Consider the following 21,684-nt stretch of genomic DNA (forward strand, 5'->3'; position numbering starts at 1 on the left):
ATGTTCTCTTCCCATAATGACGGCTTCCTGAGAAGGGGCCCTGGGCCTAGGGCTGCTGCTCGGCTTGCCACTGGTTTGTGCACTGGAGGTGGTCGCTTGGGAAGCAGACAAACCAGCTGTTTGGTGGATTCCTGTGTACGAGGGACCACATAGTTTTGCGTTGAGTAATTAATATGTTTTATTCTATTTAATGAATAACTAACAACATTACATTTCTTAAAAGTAATTACTCATAAAATATTAGTTTCAGCACACCCCTAAGAAATGTATACATTTTTGACTCAAGAAGCGATACACAGGATAATTAGAATGTACTCCATCAAACACTGAAAACAAATTCGCATTCACTACTTATTCCACTATTTTGTAGATATAACTTCTTGTAATCCTAACTTGTTGCATCCTAATATGTATTTTAGTAGTATTATTTGCACATACAGTAAACTATACTATAGTTAAATATTAATCTTGCATTGTAACCCTGTTCTGACCTGCAATACCTGTAAGTCGACTTGGATAAAGGTGCCTGCCAAATAAATAAATAATAATAATAATAATAATAATAATATAATAATAATAATAATAATAATAATAATAATAATAATAATAATGTAGTTAGTCTGGGTCTGCACTTAGTGATAACCCCATCACTCACCCTGGTTACACATGCAGTTATGAGAGTTCTTCTTCTTCACCTCCAGTCTTGCAGAAGACAGAACAAGCACCAAACAAAAGAAGAAAAAAGAAACTGGCTTTTGAAAACAAGGCCACAATAAAACAAACTGTGACTGCATTTTAAAGGGAATGCTGTATCAGTTTCCTTTTGAGTCACAGCCCACGGCTTGTGAAATAACCTCATTCACTTTTTATTTACATGCTTACCTACTGTATGCTGTATTACACAATGTGTGGATTTATAGGGCTCCTACTCCTACTGTAGATCAAAACAAGAAAGAATTGCTTGCTGTAAATATTTTCTTTTTATTACCAGTTAACCAGTCTTTCACAGACTTTTTTTTAACGACATCAATTACATTTTTTTACTACCCCATACAACTTTTTTCCCCGAAAAAAAGAAACTTTTTTTTTTATAATAAACTGTACAAAGACAGTCATACTGTTACAATAATTTTGTTTAAAAATCTTTTTATATGCAAATAAAGTTACAATAAAATTACAGTACAGGATGAATCTTACAACATTGTTACAATGATGTTCAGTGACTCCTATTACGAGTGATGGTGGAGTATAGTAGCCTTATACACATGCACTAAAGTGCTAGGAACCCAAAGGCATGCAAATCAAGTATTGTACCATAGTGAACATCTATCTTCTTAAGACGTTCCAGCTTTATAATCCACTTGTCATTCAAAATATGTCACATGTCAATGCACAATTTACCTGTATCTCTTCAAGACTATAATAGACATTAAAGTAAATACATCTTTGACATCAAATTTCACCACCTTTGTTGATATGTAGCAGTTTTAAGTTTAGGTAGTCAGGATACTGAAAGAGACATTTCACTTTCATTCTGTAACCTGAAAAAACAGACATCTGATAACAACATATTAAAAAAAAATAAGATGGATGGAGAGTGTAATATATATAATATATATATATATATATATATATATATATATATATATATATATATACACACACACACACACACACACACACACACACATACATTACAACCAAGAAACTATGTTTTTACAGGCACATTTTCTTTAGTTGTTACAGAACACAGCCCATTGTTTGCTGTTTGTGTTTTTCTCCTGTTACGTTCATTGTGTTTCTTCCCATCGGTACTTGAACTCTGCTTGAGTGAGTTTGTGGCACTGTCACACAAGGAGGCTGTTTTTCGGCTAGTGAGGCTGAGGCAGAGACTTAGAGTAGGCGAGGCTTCATGCAGGCTTGTGTTCCTGGCTCGGTTCTTCTGGTTCCAGTGACTGCTGCTCCTCCGGGAAAACGAACCGTCTGGAAGGCATGGACCACCGAGGTGAAGCTGACGGGGAATGAGAGGCCCACCTGGAAGGCGGGCGGCGGTTTGCTGGCCTTGCCGGTCTCAGGAAGCACGACTCCAAAGGAGGAGCTACTGAAGAACAGGGCAGCTCCTTTGAAAATGAAAAAAATGAAGTTAGAAAGACTTTCCAGATAGAAACTACAAGGGACTATCTTGAAAGAAATTATTATAGAACCAGAATAGCCTGAAATGAGATGCCTCGTCTCCTTTCATATGGAATTGACAATTTTTTTTTAAACTGTAGTTAGAGGCCTGTATCTTTTTGCATTTTATACAATAAGGTTTTTTTAAAAAAAAAAAAAAAATCTCATCCTGACATCCTAGATGTTCTAGAGCAATTGTAGTTTTGCAAACAAATCCTGAGGCCAACACCACAACACTATACTTAAAAAAAAAAAAAAAAAAAAAAATTTCTAATTAGGAATTATTCTAATTAACAATTATTATTATTATTTATTATTATTATTATTATTATTATTATTATTATTATTATTATAGCTCCTTAGACTAGTCTTAACTCCCTTGTTAGAATAAAATGCAACCCCAAGCCTACATGGAGGACATTTTTTTAAATGTTGATTGACCTTAAAACAGGTATATTCTGATTGTTCCAAAAAAGTAAGAAATCGTCTGCCATTCAGTCATTCCTTTTACTCTGGGAATCACTCCTTATAGCTGTTTACTACAGACGTGGGTTGTAATCACTGTAGTCTGTAGCTGTGGGTTATAAGCATATTATACAGGCTTAGGTTTTATCTTGTAGATACATGCAGCTAAATATAAATCGGGATATGCTCTATAAATAGTTAGGTGGTCAGACGCTATGAAACACAGGAACAAAGACATTGACAAAATGAAAGAAAAGGGGTTAGACAAGATTAAACGGGTGGAAAGTATTGACAAGCTAAAAATAAATCCTTCCACTCAGCTTGTCTTCAGTGAAACAACTATGGTTTAGAGATGATGTTACATGTAACCCTAATCGAGCATACAAAATATTGAACAATATGCTTGTATATTCAGAATTTTCAATATTTTGCAAACTGTAGTGCTTTCTCCATCTTTACTTTGGCCTAAAATAAATTCAAATGACAGTTTAATGATAAACAGAGACAGGACGATGCACTGTACTTGTATTGAACTTCTGAGTCATGTTACTAAATCACCCCTGGAGAAAAACACCAGTGAGAATAACTCTTTCAGCCCTGCAGATTTGAATAGTGGTCTAGAAAGATAACTGCACTTAAAATTGCAGACAATGCTAGCAGTATGAGAAACACCAACTCACTCAAAACAGCAGCAATGTGTCTAAACTTATCAAATACACTAATGTGCGTGTGTGTGTGTATGTATATATATATAGATACACACTGCAACAATCCAGCAGGCGTCCGGCCAGACTACAGGGGTCGCTGGAGTGCGGTGAGCTGAGGACACCCTGGCTGACCTAAGCGCCGCCCACCCTCCCCCCGGGCGGCGCTCGGCCAATAGTGCGCCGTCCCCTGGGAGCTCCCGTCCACAGTCAGCAATGAAATAGCCTGGATTTGAACTGGTGACGTCGAGGCTATAGGAGTGCCTTTACTGGATGAGCCACTCGCCACTAGCCCGCTGCTAGTGTTTTCAACTATTATAACAATCTTGACTTGCATAAAGAAAGAAAAGCATTGAGTGAAATAGCTCGTATCACTTGATTATGTGTGGTATCCAGAGCATAATCAACACGTACAGAGAAACATTTCTGGAAAAATAAAGAAACAATCTAAGTTTGAGTTAGTTTAATCATGACCGTTCTATATTAAATAAAACGGTCAGATTGTTATTGATGGGTACTTAGTAACTGTAAATAAGGGAAATAGAGGGACCACATATTTTTGTGTAATTAGCATGTTTTATTTCATTTAATCAATAGCTAACAACATTACATTTCTGAAAGGTAATTACTCAGAAAATATTAGTTTTGGGACACCCCTAATAAGCACCCTATTCTACAGGTGAGGGATAAGCTCCGTTATGGTACATTAAAAATCAAAAAAAGATGGGACAAAATATCTGCCGAAAATCTGTTTTTGAACTTAATAGATGTGGACCCTTTATTAGGATGAAACATATGAGGAAAACCTTTTGTTAAATTACACATTCAGTTTTTCGTGATGTACTGGCAAAATGGCTGCATGCATCAATAATGTTTTATGGTTATGAATGAATTCTTAATTTTAACATTATGTTAATTATGCACAGGGATCAATGATAAAACTAAAACAAACTGAACAAAAAACAGAAGCAAGAAATGTGTGTCTTCGTTTACAAACACAGCTGATTAGGTGATTATTGGGTTACGGATATAGTAGGATAAGAAAGTACAGTTTGATGGAAACATAAAACAGTGTCACACATGAAAGGGGTTGTGAACCAGCAGTCTGAAGACCTAAAGGGTGTATCCAGGTGGTTAGCACAAAATACTAACAGCCAGGGCATACCGGAGTCATTAAGCTGAGCAGAATCCTAACAGCAAGTCACTTAAAATCTCTGAAGCCAGACCACAGTGAAACAAGATGTTGCATCTCAGCTGAGATACACCGGGTTAAATCATTTATAAAGATGCTGGAAACACACGTCACAAGCACACTTCTGCTTAACCCTTACACTTAAGGAGACTCCCACTTAGAATGACTGTGATGTGACGCAGTATAATACAGAACAGCCACTATACACTGCAAAAGTACAACACAATTCATCTTAATTCCTATTTTTATTTATTTACAGGTAATTGGACGAACAAACAACAATCAACAACATCACAACACAAAATAATCATTTAGGATGACAAGGTTACATTTTGAGTATGCAGTATTTGTTTTGGGCTAAATGTCAACTTCAGTACATTATTCATCAAATTGGTGTTGCAGTGCACTTAATAGTGTGCATGTGTCAATACTGTGTAATAGTTTATTAAAATAAAATGATACTGTATACCAGTTAAGATTTACATAGAAATTGAGTTTTAATAAATATGTATTAATAATATTTCCAATCAATATAATATAAATCAGTTGGGGAATCCTTTGAGGGAATATCAATTTATAACGATGCATTGTAGCCAAACTGAACAGTCTGCAGTGTTGCTTAATAGAAATATACATTACATAACGTCTATGAAGGTATTATATTTGGTGAGTTTGATTCACAAGCAAATCTGGATATTTTAGGAAGAGGATTGTTGCTTTAATAATTAATAACTATTCCTTTGATATTGATGGACAATTTTTATGGAGCTGCATTTGTTCCCATAGGAATATATTGATTAAACAGGAAAAAAAAAAAAAAAGACTTGCAAAGCCAAGAGGCTTAAAGACTATAATAACACAGCCCCATACAGCACTGTGCAAACTGTATCTAGACTGCTTGTTGCACACTGCTTACATGTTCAGTTTTGTATTTAGAAGGAAGCAAAATATATGCAAAGGATATGGCTGAATGGCTCAAACTTCAAAGCCATACTCTTTGATGACGGTGGTGAGATTCAACTGTATCATTAGCCCTACAGTATGTAACTCTGGATCTAACCATTTGAGATATGAGTGGGGAATTTTTATAATTACAGCATGCATATTTTAATGTAAAGCAATAGTCCGGTACTATTTTTGTTTGTGTAAAGAGGAATAAAAGAACTTACAGTAGTGAGACAAGCAGGGTTAGAGTCCCCAGGGAGCAGTTAGTAAGACAGTTTGGTTCTGGATTGCACATACAGAAAAAAAGGCCAGACAGATTGGAAAGGAAGAGAAAATTAGAGTGAAAATAATTAGTTTGGAAATTCAAAAAGAATAATATATTCAATCTCTAACATGAGGGACAAAGGCTTGATGTGGACTCCACCACTACTAAAATAGTGTGAAAAAGAGCTCAAGTTCACGGAGGGCCATAGGTCACTGGCAGGAGAACTCCTGTAAAAGCATTTGGGATTGAATAGGAAGCACAATAAACAGAGTCTCGCTTTAGAAGGAAGGCATGTTTAGTTGTGTGTCTAGATGGCTCTACTAACAAAGCTCTTGATGCAACAAAGCCTTCTTCACAAAGAAACCATTGAGGCAAGAATTTCAGTGGTGGGATTAACTAGATTCTGTGAACTATGATGCCATTTTCAGTTAAATATTCAATGTACGTATTACAGTAAGTGGTCCGATGACTACTTAGTCCTTGTTTGTCGTTTAGGAGAACCCCCCCACAGGGGGCTGTGAACCAGTCCACACAAAGAAATTAACTTTAAACGTGCCCTCACATAACCTTAGAAAAGCATTTCAGTAGTTTGATTTTCACATGTTTTACATAAACCACACATTATTCAACATCAAATGACTCATGGTGTTATGATGCAGTTTATCTTTATACCAGGCCTTTCGTTAAGCAGAAGCCAAGTGTGAAGTTAATAATTGTTTAAATGCATCAAGAATCAACTGATCACGCCAGTCAATTCACAAATACAAAATAATTGGCATTCAGTAGTGGTGAAGAAATGGTTGTTTTAAAGGCCATAGTAAATCCCACCCAGCTTTGCTGGCGCTATCAAATAATACAAAAACAAGCTAAATTCTTACTTGAACTCCTAGCAGGAGATCTGTTTTTTCCCATTATCAGGTGATTTGGAAAGGCCCAAAAGCAAACCAAGACTTTTTTTTCTTTTCTTTTTTTAAGTATTGCTTAGTTGGAACTGGTTATAAAAAACAAATGTTCTGGTAAACTTGATATTGAGTGAAATCGTAGGGATAGCAACATAACACATTATGTACTCCTTTACAAAGTCATTGATATGATTATAAGGGTAAACATTTTCTTTACAGTTCAGCCAAATGTAATTCTTATTCTGACACACTACGCCAGCAATCAATTCCAGTCACGTTTTTTTGAACTAGAATATTAGATGGCGAATGAATCATAGCTCGTATTATTCAGATTCGGGTGCTAAAGGCAAAATTTTTCCACGGCCATCAAATAATGCATAAAGAACAACACTCAGCAGCAAAATCCATAAACTACAAATAAAAGCCTTGTTAAAATTGGATATTTTGTCTACTATCAAATGCCACTTTCACTTTCTTCCTTTCAAGACTTCTCTTCTTCAGGCTTAGGTGAAAATTGAAAGATTTACAAGGTTTAAATTTGCAAAAGAAGAACTATCAGATTTTGGAACAATAAAAGCCTTAATACACATATTTAATCTGAGAGTGAAACTAGACACATTACATTTTGCAATTCCTACTTTAAACATTATTAATATTCTATATTGTGAAAAGGAAACTCTAGGTCCAATTAACTCACCCCCTAAATATATGTTCAGTCAGTATATACTTGACAAGATTGACATACCACTTAATATTCTACTGAATTCTGATGAAGCACCATTTCTGAATGACATTTTATCTGTAGTGTGTTGCTTACAGATACGCTGTCATTCAGAGGCATCAGCAGAATGCTAATCTTGGAAGGGAGGGGTGTCTGAAATGGTTCTTTTCCAATATCACCTGTGGTCATTAAGACTCTATAATCAGGGTCTTACTGGTCAATAAAGCCTTAATAATGCACATAGGGCCTCATTTACGAAAGGGCACTAAATATTATGGTTCACCGTAATTGCAATTAGTGTGCAGCACGTTCATGATTTCCATATTTACAATTAAAATGGGCACATTATGGTGCACACTCAATGTACCACACAATGGTAATTAGAATGAATATGTGATTTGTATAGTAATGCATAATAGTGTATTTCAATAAGGCACCCTGCTCTGAATAATGAGATGAGATGATAATTAGTTTGTTTGGAAACCAGGCTTTAACCATTGATAGGCGCATTATTTAAAATTATTTTTCTTGGCTGAAATCTATCTGGCATCATGGAGGCATTATTTGCATTAAAGTTTTCATATAAAGCAGTGAAAATGACATTTAAATAACTGGTTTAAATATGAATAAACGTGAATGTTATCATTCTCTTAGATTTTATTTTATAGTTAATTATATTGGTAATTAATGGAGTGGATAAATAAAACACTGGACCAAACTAGGTATTATAATTTAAAACAACCACCATCACCAGAATTTCAAACTCCTCTGCGTGCAGTTTTAGTTTACGTTGCCTCTGCCTGTCCCATGCGGAGTGCTGCGCCTGTTGATCGCTAATTTTCGGTCAGTGTAAGCCACCTCCACCTTTCACAATAAACTACTGACCAAAAGATACACTTGGACCGCTAGAGCTCGTGGTCACGGGTAAGTCCTGGACATGTAGTGTGCACGCTATGGTATGTAAATTAGCCAAACAGTGTGCACATAAATTAATGCATTCTCTGTTAGTAAATGGGACAGTACATTTAGATTTTTGGTGCACATTAGGCTCAATACTTAATGTGCACATTACAGCCGCATTTAGTGCCCTGTCGTAAATGAGGCCCATATTGTACTACTTTACACACTTTATTCAGTCTGTTTTGAATGATTAAAGTTTGAGATCCTTTTTTAACAGCTAGTACAGCTGCATGCACAAAACAATATTACCTTTAGGGTGCTATTAATATATATTAATATAAAAACCACTATATTAATACTTTAAAATTATTTTATTTTTAATAGAACAGCTTAAAGCAAATAAATAAATAAATAAATAATTAAATTAACACTTTACCTCAATGGATCCTGGTTGAACTTTGTCAGCTTCCACTGGCCTGCTCTCCTTACTGAGGTTTGTTTGGCAGCCGGGAGGCAGCTTTTTTTCATCTCTGAAGGCCTGCTCAAGAAGTCTTTTGTTAAGTAGTCTGGTAGCGTTTTCTGCGAGGGTATAGCCCGGAGGAGCAGATAAGTCCTGTCTAATGCTAATTACCTCTGGGGTTCTTTCCCCTTGAGACTCTACAATCAGTTGTACAGGACTGGGAGACCTGCCCTGGACATTCCTCAGGTACTCCTGAACCACCCCGTAATTAGACTTTGGGTCCTCAGCTTTGGGCTCTTCTGTCCTGGGCTCTGCAGACCTGGAGCAGCTAGGGGACTTTGTGAACTTCTGCAGGGTGTCATACACCACAGGAGTGTGATCGATGATGTTGAAGAGGCTGGACAGCCCGTCGTTTATGGTGGTGTGGACGGGGCTGTCCCTGGTGGTGGTTGACCGGGCCCAGGCTGATTCGCTGTACCCTTTCTGAGGTGTGGTTGGCATGGCAGGCTTGTTGTTGGGCTGGTCAACTTTGGCTGGAATTTTGCGCTGCAGCTTTGGGGAGCCGTACTTGGGGGAGGAGCAGGGGCGGTCAAACTTGCTCTGAATGACTGGGGAGAACTGCATTTTCCTTAAGCTCCTTGATGGGGATGAGACAGGGGTTGAGCCTCCCTTTGGTGTTAAGCACTTGTGAGGACTGCTGGTGATGCTTCTGAGTGTTTCCGTCTGGAGGCTGACGCTGATGGTTTGGGTTGTCTGGGTTCCCCTAGTACTGAAACCATTGGTCTGGCAGGCAGTGTCCTTAAACTTGCGCTCCACGGAGCTGGAACGGATAGCATTCCTTACAGAGAAAGCTACCTCCTTCATGTCATCGCTCAGGTTCCTAGACAGTCCCAGGTCGTGTAGAGAGGAGGCAAAGCCGACTGTAGAACAGATAGGGTGCTCTATAGGATGGAGTCCACCCTCAAGGAGTTCTTTGTGGTGTTTGGGCAGCTCGCAAGGCCACCTCCCAAACACTTCTTCCGACCCTCCTTTGGCATCACTCCCTTTGACCACAGAGAACATGAAGTCGGGGTCCACCACAGGCTTTCCCTCACTTTCGGAAAGTACTGTGCTGTCAAACTTACGAACAACCGGGGGGCTGTGGAAGACCCGGACCCCACTTTCAGATTCCATGCTGCTCCTCAGCGGTTGCTTTTGGCAGTGCTCTGGGCTGGTCATAGTATTTGTCGTCATTGTGACACTCGTAGTGAGGAACCACGATGAAGCTTGGAATGGATTTGAAATCTGTTCTATCTTCCTGCCCTCTATCCTTTCTGCCCAGGCCTCAACTGGCTTCTCAACAGGTCCACTCTGGCCCAAGGCAGTGTAGTCCCAGCTTTTGTTGTGGAACTCCTCAATGTACTTCAGATCATCTGGCGACAAAGGAGGAGTCACCTCGCCCTTCACACTGTCCCCATGCATGCTCTTATCAGGGAGGAATGGAGAGCTGTCCATCAGGCTCTGGAACTCAGACATGGAACAAACTGATTTTGCTCTGAAACCAAGGGAGTAAAATAAAGATAAACCAATACATTCCAATGTGTTAAATAAACTGCTCCTAGTTGGAACTTGTACCACCTATAAATCCATGATGATCATATTTGCTTGAATGAACATTTATTTTAGTATTGTAGTGGGAAACAACCACCACCACAAGAGAGGAAACCTAAACTTGAGAAGTCTGTGTGTCATCAAAGGGTATGGAATAAGTTGCACAAAGTTAGAACCAAGTGTCTCGCTCTCAAACTTTATCCTTCAGCATTAAGCATTATATCCTCATGCCTTCTTGTTACAGTTTAACATGTTTTTATTGACCAATATAAGTCTAATATTCCACTTATAAATAGTTTAATAGATTATTGAAGTGTCACTTTTAAGTTAAATTAGTGCAATGTGCCCTTTTACACCTGGGGTTAAGTAAGTAATCTAAATCTTCGATATTCATATATGAGGTTGGTGATCCAGTGGTTAAAGAAAGGGGCTTGTGACCAGGAGGTTGCCAGTTCAATCCTAGCTACTGACTCACTGTGTGTGTCCCTGAGCAAGTCACTTAACCCCCTTGTTCTCCGTTTTTCGGATGAGACATAAAATCGAGGTCCTATTGTAAGTGACTCTGCAGCAGCAGTTGTGATGCATAGTCTGCTAAATGTCTGCTAAATGACTAATTCATAATAATAATTCATACAAATAATAATAACTAACCCCTAATGTGGCTTGAAGAAAAAAAAAAGTCAAAGCACTGCTAAACAGAACAGAATTAATGAAGGGTGACACAATAATAGGACATCAACGTGATCATAAACAGCAAAGTAAACGACCCCAGTAGAAACATTCAGGGGAATGCTTAATTTAATGTGCTGCAGTGCTTAAATTAACCCTATTTAATCTGTTCTCCCTAACTTGGGTTGCAGAGAGATTATCCATTTCAGGGTGAGTGGATTCAATAAGAGATCTGAGTCAAACTCTCAATTAAAACACCTTGTGACAACTCCTATCTTCAGGACTTGTCAAGCCTTTTATATTTTACCTTAGAAGATTTCCTGTTGGCATATCTGCTTCTTGATATGAGGCTAGATCCTTTGCTTCAGCTATTTCATTCAGAGCCTAAAAAGAAATCACAACATTTTAAGTCATTGCAACCCATACGTTTTGCCACCTGATTTTAAAATAAACGGGCATTATTGTTTCGAACTTGTGGTATAGGAACGAGAGCTTTAGCAGCAAGTGATTTTCAAATTAAATGTGTTAATTAAATCAATCCATTAATGCTCTGAAATTCAGTCGATGAGGTCATTAATAAACGCATTTCTCGTTAAAAAGCTTAATTGTCTCAGGTCACGTACATCACTTCCTGTCTCAACATCTAAATAAGGGTAACTCTTTAATCAAAATCCATGTTAATGAGATCAAGAAATATGAATGGAAGCATAACTTGCTGTTATCGAAACTACTAGCATATAGCGAGACGGCTCTGTAACCTGCGAGCAACAGCCAAATGGACATTAAATAAAAAATTATGTGAATATCTATTTTGTGTATAATTTGTAAACTTCATTTCAAATTGTACATTTTGTCATGCAGAATGTACATTTATTTAGATAACTTCACATATACAATGCTGATTTAAGATTATCTGGCGTGTGGGTAAAATTCGGATGGTACAGAAAAAAAATGTATTTATCTTTTAGCTTGTACAATTGTATGCTATAAATATACGTATGAAGTGTCATTAGTGTTTGTAGTTGTTAATATTATACATGTAACACTTCATTATACATTTGTTAAGCTTTTAAAATTACGACAGAATTCCCCAACCCAATTCACAATTTGTTTATAGTTAATCGTTCGGTGAATTCCTCTAATCATTCATTTTCTCATTACATTACAAATACGTTAGGCAAAATCCATGTCAGTGATCTCGATCACATTAGGTATTCCATTCATGTCCATGGCGATAGCTTTTGAAAGATGAAATGTGTACAGATTACTTAACTGCTATCAGGACCACGCTGCAATATTTGTTTATTACCAGACCACGTTTTTATTTCTAACAAAGGGAAACCATGTTTTTGCAGGCTTCATTGTAAATAAAAAAACCTGATTTGGTAAGATGTAATGATAATGCTATTAATAATAAATGAATCATGATTATAGCAGCAGTTTAAGTATTCTGTAAATATACAGTTAAAAAGTACAATGTAGGGCTGCCAAGTCTTTTATTCAAAAAAATAATCGCCACGCACATTATCTACAAACCAATGGAATACCGTGTGTGTGTGTGTGTGTGTGTGTGTGTGTGTGTGTGTGTGTGTGTGTGTGTGTGTGTGTGTGTATGTATGTATGTATGTATTTAATAGAGAGAGAGAATACATACATGCCTCTAGTCATAGGTGGTTCTCACAATCATGCCACATTAAGTTCTTGCCAAAATTGTAGATATTTATTACTGCCATAGCCTTATCTTTTCGCCTATGGATTTGCCCCATTGCCACTGTACTTTATGCATCCCTTCCTGTGATGTCAACAGATAGTGTGTTCTGGGGTTAAGTTTAAAAATTGTTAAAACAAGTGAACACATCTCATTCATAACCACAAGTATATAAAAGTCTAAAATATTTTCATAACTATAAGTATTGAATTATCTAGGTAGTCTCTATATCGTCGGCGTCACAGCCACGTTCTGTTAATTTTTTGTTGAGTTTAGCCTTTCGTTAATTAAAATCATCTTTTTCCAAGTGCAAATTAACTCCTGATGAATTATGATAAGTAACACAGATTTGCTTTTAAATTCCTATGCAACCAAAAGAAATAGTCGCAAGAAGCCCTGCTCGTTAAGATATTAACATTATTTCGTCAATCAACATCATTTTCGGAAATCATGTTAGCATGATTATTTAATAACAAGATAGGCATAAGGACCTCCTAAAAAAGCCCAAATCAATGCTACGTAACGATTTGTTGATTTACACTGGAGTTATCATTTACAAACCTTTGAAAATCCTGCACCCTGTGGTTTCAGACATTCAGTTAGTCATTTAACATCTGAATGTACTTTTACTCAGTAAATTAACTTGGCTGGCTTCACAGACGCCGATTAGCATTAATATTGGTAAAGTAGTCCAGGATTAGTGCAAATCAACTTTCAAGGACAACACATATTCTTGTATCATTTACCAAGACAAAACTTTAAAATACACTCAAAACTCAAAGTTGTGAACACTTACAAATTCACCAGCCAACTAAATGCACCATCAGAAAAAGGGATCCTGGCTATTGTATTTAAATAACATGAAGGTCAGACACTGGGAATTTTACTAACTCAAAAGAAACAGATTAGTCCTCTCTAACGCTAATTACATCTGGGGAATTTTACCAAAAGACCTTTTGTTTTCTTAATATTATTCCTGAAATTACATGTATTGACCTTTGTGAATAAATGAAATCACTGGAAATAACACATTTTACACGTATGAACACTGTATTAGGTTCTACTCTAATATGTTGTGTATAGCGATGTTCTGCTCATGAGTCTCAATGAGTACGATGTGGTGTCTTTTGGTGTCTTTTTTCACATGTGGTGGTATGACCACCTTTGGATTTATCCCAGCTTCTAGATGACTTGTTATATAACGTACAAGCTGATTGCACAAGTCTAGGGGATATCTTGGATATCTTTTTCCACTGTTATCAGCACGATTCATCCGCTCCTTGATAGAAGACTGTCTTTTTTTTGCCAACCTCTTCAACTCAGTGCACTAATGTTCAGCTGGTTTCAGAACTGGAATCAGGGTTTTGGACCAAAACCCTTTTCCACCTCATTGTTTCCAGCCCAACGTTTAGCAAAATGCTATTATTTAAAGGTGTTCACTTTATTCATTAATATGTAAAATGGAATAATTGAGTGGTTAAAGTATTACATTCCTTACAATCTAGATATTGTGTCCAAATATTCTGCACACCACTGTAGAGGAAGCTGATATTTTTGTATGAATTTTGGGCTGCAGTATAACAAACATCTATAACAAAAGAGATACACCTACTGTACAGTATAAAGTCTACATAGATAATCCTAATATTGCACCTCATTCAAGCAAGGAAACTTCTTTTCACTCTCCAGCCCAGACGGTGGGGGTACCTCATTCTCGCTCAAAGAATCGAGGGACAAGGCCTCCAGAAACAGGTTTTCAGTGGCACGGAACCTGTCGCTTTCCTTCAGATTCATTGACCCTGAGTGCTCTTCAAAATGCTCGTCTGAGTCCGAGTATGACCTGGAGGCCACTGGTGGGTTTCTGCGGGGGCTGTCCTGTGGAGAAAACACACTCAGCCTAGCCTCCTTCTGGTCAACAAAGAAAATCTCCCCTTTCTTTGTATTTGGTTCTTTCTGCAGCTGCAAACCAAAGCAAAAAGAGAACAAATAAAGGGGACTGCATTCAGAACAAAACACGGTCCACCATAAATTTTGTTACATGTCAGAACAAGAACACTAAACGTCACTTATGCATTTAAAAAAGGTGCAATCATAAACATAACTGAGGAAGACCCTTGTTCTTTCCACTGTAACAGCGGTTTCCAACTTAATCTCTACAAAAGTGCAATGCATATATAAGCTAGGTTTGCTAAAATGGAATGTTAAATATTTACTATGAAAAAACTGGCCTTCCAAACATTACTTACTGGTATTTGTAGCGAATGGCATGCAACATGTGAAGAATATATAATTTAAATCGATTACACACATATATTTGATATATTAAATAGAGTTGTGTGACAGAGAGCGAGAGGATCTGAGCTGCAAATCTCCCTCCCAACCCAAGAGGGCGCTAAGCAGAGGTACTTGCACGCCTGTACAGAGACAGGCTGGCTTGGAGAGAGGGGTGGAAAAGGAAGTCGGCCATCTTAGTGCAGGGCGGAATGACCATATTAGGGGACAAGATTACTGTGATCTGCTGTGCTGCATTAGACAACTGGCAGGTGTGCCGAGTTGCGCTGATCATAGGGTGGAGTCTCCTGGTATATAAAGGCTGTCATTTTGCAAGTGTGGGGCCTCAGAGGTAACAGTAGACCTTTGTTGCCGAGCCATGTGTTTTGTTTGTGTGCTACATGCTTTTGTTTGTTTTTCATCAGGCCCGGGCCCGGGATCGGAGTGAGTCGTCACGGCAAGGAGTTGCCACGCTACTGCCAACACTTTCACCTTGGACACCACACACCCGCACAACTGAACTGGACACCTCAGCACCTGAGCACCTGCACTTTCGGGGTGGTGGAAAGGCACACCATTCCTCAATCAACATTGGATTGAGTGCCTGAGTGCAGTTATTTTTTAAATAGAAAGTTGGTCACTGAACCGCGTAATGGAGCAAAGCACAAAAAATAAATGGCAGGTTTTTTTTTGCTCTCACGGCTCACTGGACAGAAAGCCGCTTACTTGTCTACTGTCAAAGTGAGTTCCTCTATCACATGTGAGTACATCTAGTCTGCTCCGTGCTGAACAAGCCTTCACTTCTCAAAATACACTAGCAGCTCTTCTGCTACAGACAATAACAACACAACAAATTAAACCCACCAGTTTAGGACTGCTGTTCAGGACTGCTGTTAGCCCATGGAGAAGGCTGGGTTGCTGCTTTTGATTTTTTTTTGCGTACTCTGTAAAGCCTACTAATTTTTCCGGTTTGCAGTTTTTGGATATGATGACATTTCTTAGAAGTGCTTACTGTATCTACATATTTACAATTTTATTAAACAAAACTAATTTATTTCAGTTCACAATCACATTTAAAAATAGCTCTCCTATTTATTCTGTTTTCTGATCTCTGTATGCTGCTGATCAAGCCTGAACCTCAAATTTGATTGTGTTGGTTGTATTTGTAATTTCAAAATGATTGCCCCAAGTAAACTTTGGTGACTATCTCAATGGGTACATTTCTTTTTGCAAAAAAATAAAATTGTTGAAATAAATAATTGTAGACATCTTTTCCACACCCGCAAAAGCAAAACTTTTGCTACAAAAGATTTTTCCTAAAATTATTTGTTTTCGAAAAATTTATAGAAATTAAAAATTTCCATTGGGGTATGTAAACTTTTGACTTCAACTGTATGTATCTTAAAATACATACAGTACAGAGTCAATGCATTTTGGCCACTAAGCAATGTTTCTACTAGTACCACTATTAGAGTCAGGGTTTCCTATACACAGTTCTACCAAACCTTTCTCTGCATCTCCTTCATCTGCCACTCCCACTCCTGTCTCTCCCGGTTGAACCTGTCCATCATCTCCATCTTCTCCCTGCTCCAGTTCTTCTCACTGTGCTGCAGCTTCCAGCGCAGGTCCATTGCCTCACTGTGGCTCTCTGCCAGGAGGCGCCGGTGCTCCTCCCTCTCCCGTTTAAACGCCCCCTTCATGTCGGCTGAACCTGGATCTCCGAGTGCCGTCTCACCCTTTTCTTCCAGCTGTGTCAGGAAAGAGTGACAGATAAGTACCGTCAGGGGTGGTTCTGCCATAAACACCCCCACTTTTTTTTAAACCCATCGCACAGATTATGTAGGTAGCTGACACAATCCGGGTGACAATCGTATAATCAACTAGTATTTTGCCTAATCTGCACTGTCACTGCACACCTTTATTGTTAGTAATTACAGGCTAGCAAGAGAGAGACCAGTCCTTCCTTTTTTCTCTCTCTCTCTGGTAATTTGTAACAATTGCAAATGTTAACGTCATCACTAGTAACCACAGAGAGAGCACTTCAAATTATATTTATCTCGGTGGACCACAAAATAAACAGTATATCTTATTGAAAAATAAGCACATAAAAAAAATAATAAACCACTGGGTCATAATATCATTCTGTGTATAAAAGTAACAGAATTGTAATGTACAGAGTGGGGTCCTAATCTATTCTCTGTGTCTACTTGGTTTCTGGTCACAAACTCTCCCACTGACAAAGAATGCTTTTTAAAAAGAGTCATAAACTAAATAGTGGACAAGTGGTTTATCTTCACCAGCGCTGCATAAATCCTGTGGCGCCGGCGGTGTCTTTCAAAAGGTGAAGCCAGATGGTTTTGAATGCCTTGACACTACTGAGAGAGGACAGGAGCTCTCATAAATATAGCCGACAGGAGGCGAAACAGTGGACCATAATAGTTTTGTTATGTTTGCCTCTATGCTCCATCTCAACCGCTCTGTAACAGTGCTGACATAAATAACAACAATAGCCTGTTAGTGCAAGCATTTAAAATGCCAACAATGTATTTTTGTAATGCGTGGATAGTGAACGTTGTCTTTGCATCGCTGAGACCGGCACGGAGGCTTCATTCAGTTTAATTAATTGCAATAAATGGAAATGTAGAAAACCTCCAGTTTAATGTTGAAAACAAATAGAACCTTGTGTGAGGGACTATTTTTTTTCTCCAAAGCAGAAGGAGATAATAAAACACATTTCGCTTTGTACCTCCAGACGTATGTCAATGTAACACAATGCATGCCATTGTGTGTTAACCCTTACTTTACAAGCTTCTGTGTTGAATGCACATGCGTGCAATACACGAAAACTCCCTCATAAAGAATACATTATAGACACTCCAAAACTTAACTTTGCATGTATTTTCTTCCTGTTTCTGTAGCTTGAGTTTTTAAGGTCTCAAATTTTGGGTTTGCAATGGGATCTATAAACTATGCTGCCGTTTCCTTTCCATAATTATGTAATCTTTCTACCCACCACCTGAAGGGAGCCGGCGGACCACAGATTGAGAATCACTGGTCTAGAGAGTAACGTCTTCAGGACGTAGATAAATAAATGAACCAGACACAATGGTAAGACCTCATATTTCATTTTAAGAGTTTGATTTTATCAGGTTCATGTTCTGGTGTTTTTTTAATTTACATTTTGTTTAAATAAGTAGCTGATAAGACTTGTAACCAAAATGTGTGTAATGCAATGTACGTACTCAAGTGAAACACTTTTTATGTTATGTTGTGTAACTGTACTAGCTAGACCATGGAAATCTTGGAAATCTATTCCAGAAATTCCTTTTTTTTTTTTTTTTTTTTTTTTAAGTGAAAGCAGTCGCAGTACATTGAATCTCAACTGAAATTGAAGAAGCAACACATTTTGGTCAATTTTTTTTCTTCTAAACGGGACATCATGAAGGTAGCACTAACACAACACTTATGTGTTTTGTTCTTCATTTAATTTAGGTATAATAAGGTAATATAATTAATTCACTTGTGAAACAATTGCTGTCTTTAATTCTCGTGTCTACCTTGTGAGGCATGTGTTGATTAAAGATATTTTGCATATAAAACTCTCACTAGAGCACAGCATAATATACACAATTAGATACATAAGCAATGTATAGACTTATATTACAGCTCAGTCACGATCATGACTTCAGAGATAACAATGGCTACAAAAGCAAAAATGAGGTTGCTCTAGGTTGTCAGAGCTTATTAACCCAAAAATTCTCCTTGGTTCCACTCCCCACGGACTAAGCACCCCCTAGTAATTAGTTCTGGAGCCGCCCTTGAGTACCTTAGCGTGTTACTCAGTGAGAAATAAAACACCATATCTACTCATTTGCTTTGTTAAGAATGTGTAAAATAACAACACTTTAGTAGCAAAATTATATGAAATGAAGAGAAAAAGGTTTTCTTACTTAATTTTGTTCCTATTGCACGTAGTTTTTTGTGAAACTATTTAAGCAATATATATATATATATATATATATATATATATATATATATATATATATATATACACACACACACACACACACACACACATATATATATACAATATATGTGTAATATATAATATATGTGCCCTGAATTTATTACATTTCTAAAGAATACATTTAAGTAAAGATATCACACATTCTAGGCCCCTGTTCAAAAATGTTTATGACATTATTACAAGAACTGAAAAGAGAAAGCAAGTTGCCTAAATCACTTAAATATGTCCCTTAAAAATAATTTAATTAAAATTCAAAGAAATCACAACTGAGGCTGTATTTTTTCACAGTTATTATGGATTTCACAATTTCTGTCAAATTGCCCCACTGCTGTGTAATATGCAGTTCCCTGTGAAAATTCCCACTTCTGAAAGAATAGTGTATATATACATTTTTTTTAGTACTTAAAAATAAATACCGCAAACGTTTGTTTCACTGACACATTACCTGTCAAATTTAGGAACCTGGCAGCCGGTTTAGTTTGCTTCCAAGGGGTAAATGTTTAAACACGCTGCATTGAACTGCACAATTTCTTTAAAATGTCTTGCACGTGTCTGTTAGTTTTATTTATGTTCTTTTGTTGATAATTGACAAAAAATATAAATGTCTCAACCCTTCAGCTACAGTGATAATCCTACCTGTTTGAGATCTGACACATAACTTGACTTTCGGCTTGTTCTGTCAGGGTAAATATCCACCAAAAATGTACTGTATTAAACCTTTCTAAACAGCTGTCTGAACATTATTAAGAGAATAACATTTTCCCTCTATGATGAAATGTATCCTAAGGTTACCTAGTTTGAATCTAAAAAAAAAAAAAATCATTTTTCTTTGGAAATGTCCTCATAAGTGTGGGTAACCGCTGCTTAGGCAATACAGAGAGACATGGGAGATGGAGTTGAACACCCCAGTCATACCCGCTGCCAGCCCACCAAAAAACATACACAAAGTCAAAACCATGTGCTGCTGCCCCCCCTTAAAAAAAAGTAAAAATAAATAACGGCCAAGTCAAACTTGAAGCAAATCACCAAACAGAAAGGAACATCAAATGAACAACAATATTAAAAACAAGCTGACCGTTTTAACCAATTTATCATGATGGTGTTGTAGCTAGCTGTCAGTTGTTCATTCATTCATTCATTCATTCATTTATTTAAATTTAGTTGTTGCTAATTATTTTTGTTATTTCCTCCCAATTTGGGATGCCCAATTATGATTTAGGCTCACCGCTACCACCCCTGTGCTGACTCGGAAGCGGCGAAGACGAACATGTACTATTCTCCGAAGCGTGTGCCATCAGCCGACCACTTTTTTTACACACTGTGGATTCACTGTGTAGCCACCCAGGAGCTACAGTGTCGGAGGACAATGCAGCTCCTGGGCAGCTGACAGGCAAGCCTGCAGGCACCCGGGCAGACTACAGGGGTTGCTGGTGCGCGGTGAGCTGAGGACACACTGGCTGACTTAAATCCTCCCCCCACCCGGTGACGCTCAGCCAATTGAGCGCCGTCTCCTGGAAACTCCCGTCCATGGTTGGCTATGGAATAGCCCAGACTCAAACCGGCAATGTCCAGGCTATAGGGCACATACTCACGCAGAGCGCCTTTACTGGATGCGCCACTCGTGAGCCCCCCCTCTTGCTGAACATTTTGAAATACAGTACACCCCTGCTATAACAGCCTTCATTACCACGAACCTTCGGCTATAATGAACCAGGCCCCTGGACCAAATAAAAAAAAAAATTAAAAAATGATAACATTGTAACGTTATTACACTATGAAGTGCAGGACCTCTTGGCGTAGGCTGTGGCCCACAGCGACATGTTAATTGTTAGTTGGCAGATTATCTTTGATCATTTATTAGTGTAATAAATATCGAGTTTGGCCCTGAATCGACTGAAGGCTCATTCTTACAGCGTTAAAGATTTTTGTTGCAATACACACACACTGTCAATATCTAGGTCTGTACGCACATGATGCCACCTCACAGTGAAGTCAACTCTTTTGTCTTAATAAGAATGTGTATGCAACTGTGCCTCTGAAACGAACATCATTTTATGTTGCAACAAATCTGGAAACTATATTGATTGTTTGAAAAAAGGAGTAACACAGGCATATCTCTCATGAATACATGTTGTCATAAAGCAGTGTTTTTTGGCTTGTTCAGCAACTGTGCACAAAGCAAAATTGATTGAAGAAAAAAAAACAAGGAGAAAAATACTTGAGGATCTGATTAACTTTTCATGTTAAACTTTTCATGTCGGGTTGATTTGGAATAAAAGCTCAGTTTGGGATTCCTGCATGTTGGATTAAGATTTGGTGCTCTTTGAAACGACTCGTGTCAGATTGATTATGAATAAAAGTTTAGCTTCAATTTGGGATCTTTGCTTTTTTTTTTTTTTTTTTTTTTTACTGCATTTTAATTCTTTAACGAATTAGATAAAGGCAGAATACTGCATAGATGAAACGAACATCTCATTAACTCACTCCAGCAGTTTACCGTTCATTTTGATTGTCCTATTACTGTAACGAACCCCTCGATACAACGAACAAGAGGCTTGGACCCCAAGGGGCTTTAGTGAAATGTGTTTTGATTGAATTCACAGAAAACAAAAAACAAAAACCTAAAACTCATTCATCTAGCTTTCTGTCTATCTAACTTTACCTTAATTTTCAAAGTAAATAAAAGCATCCCT

At 37.7% G+C, this 21,684-nt stretch overlaps 1 protein-coding gene across 4 annotated transcripts in view; it reads right to left on the minus strand.

The window, feature by feature from the left end:
- Window positions 1–1,685: 1,685 nt before the first annotated feature.
- LOC121313535 (microtubule cross-linking factor 1-like) overlaps window positions 1,686–21,684 on the minus strand; it is an 82,831-nt gene continuing 62,832 nt past the window's right edge. For 2 of the 4 annotated variants that reach the window (XM_041246198.1, XM_041246196.1), the window contains 5 exons: window positions 16,470–16,712; window positions 14,347–14,652; window positions 11,293–11,369; window positions 8,703–10,260; window positions 1,686–2,120 (listed from right to left, as the gene is read on the minus strand). In XM_041246198.1, the coding sequence (XP_041102132.1) occupies window positions 1,911–2,120; window positions 8,703–10,260; window positions 11,293–11,369; window positions 14,347–14,652; window positions 16,470–16,712 (2,394 nt within the window). In that variant the 3' untranslated portion in view covers window positions 1,686–1,910. Of the gene's footprint in view, window positions 2,121–5,702; window positions 5,761–8,702; window positions 10,261–11,292; window positions 11,370–14,346; window positions 14,653–16,469; window positions 16,713–21,684 lie in introns of all 4 variants that reach the window. The other 2 variants (XM_041246199.1, XM_041246197.1) reach the window with 2 other exon arrangements.

The sequence above is a fragment of the Polyodon spathula genome, chromosome 3 (genome assembly GCF_017654505.1).
Source record: "Polyodon spathula isolate WHYD16114869_AA chromosome 3, ASM1765450v1, whole genome shotgun sequence".
Lineage (NCBI taxonomy): Eukaryota > Metazoa > Chordata > Actinopteri > Acipenseriformes > Polyodontidae > Polyodon > Polyodon spathula.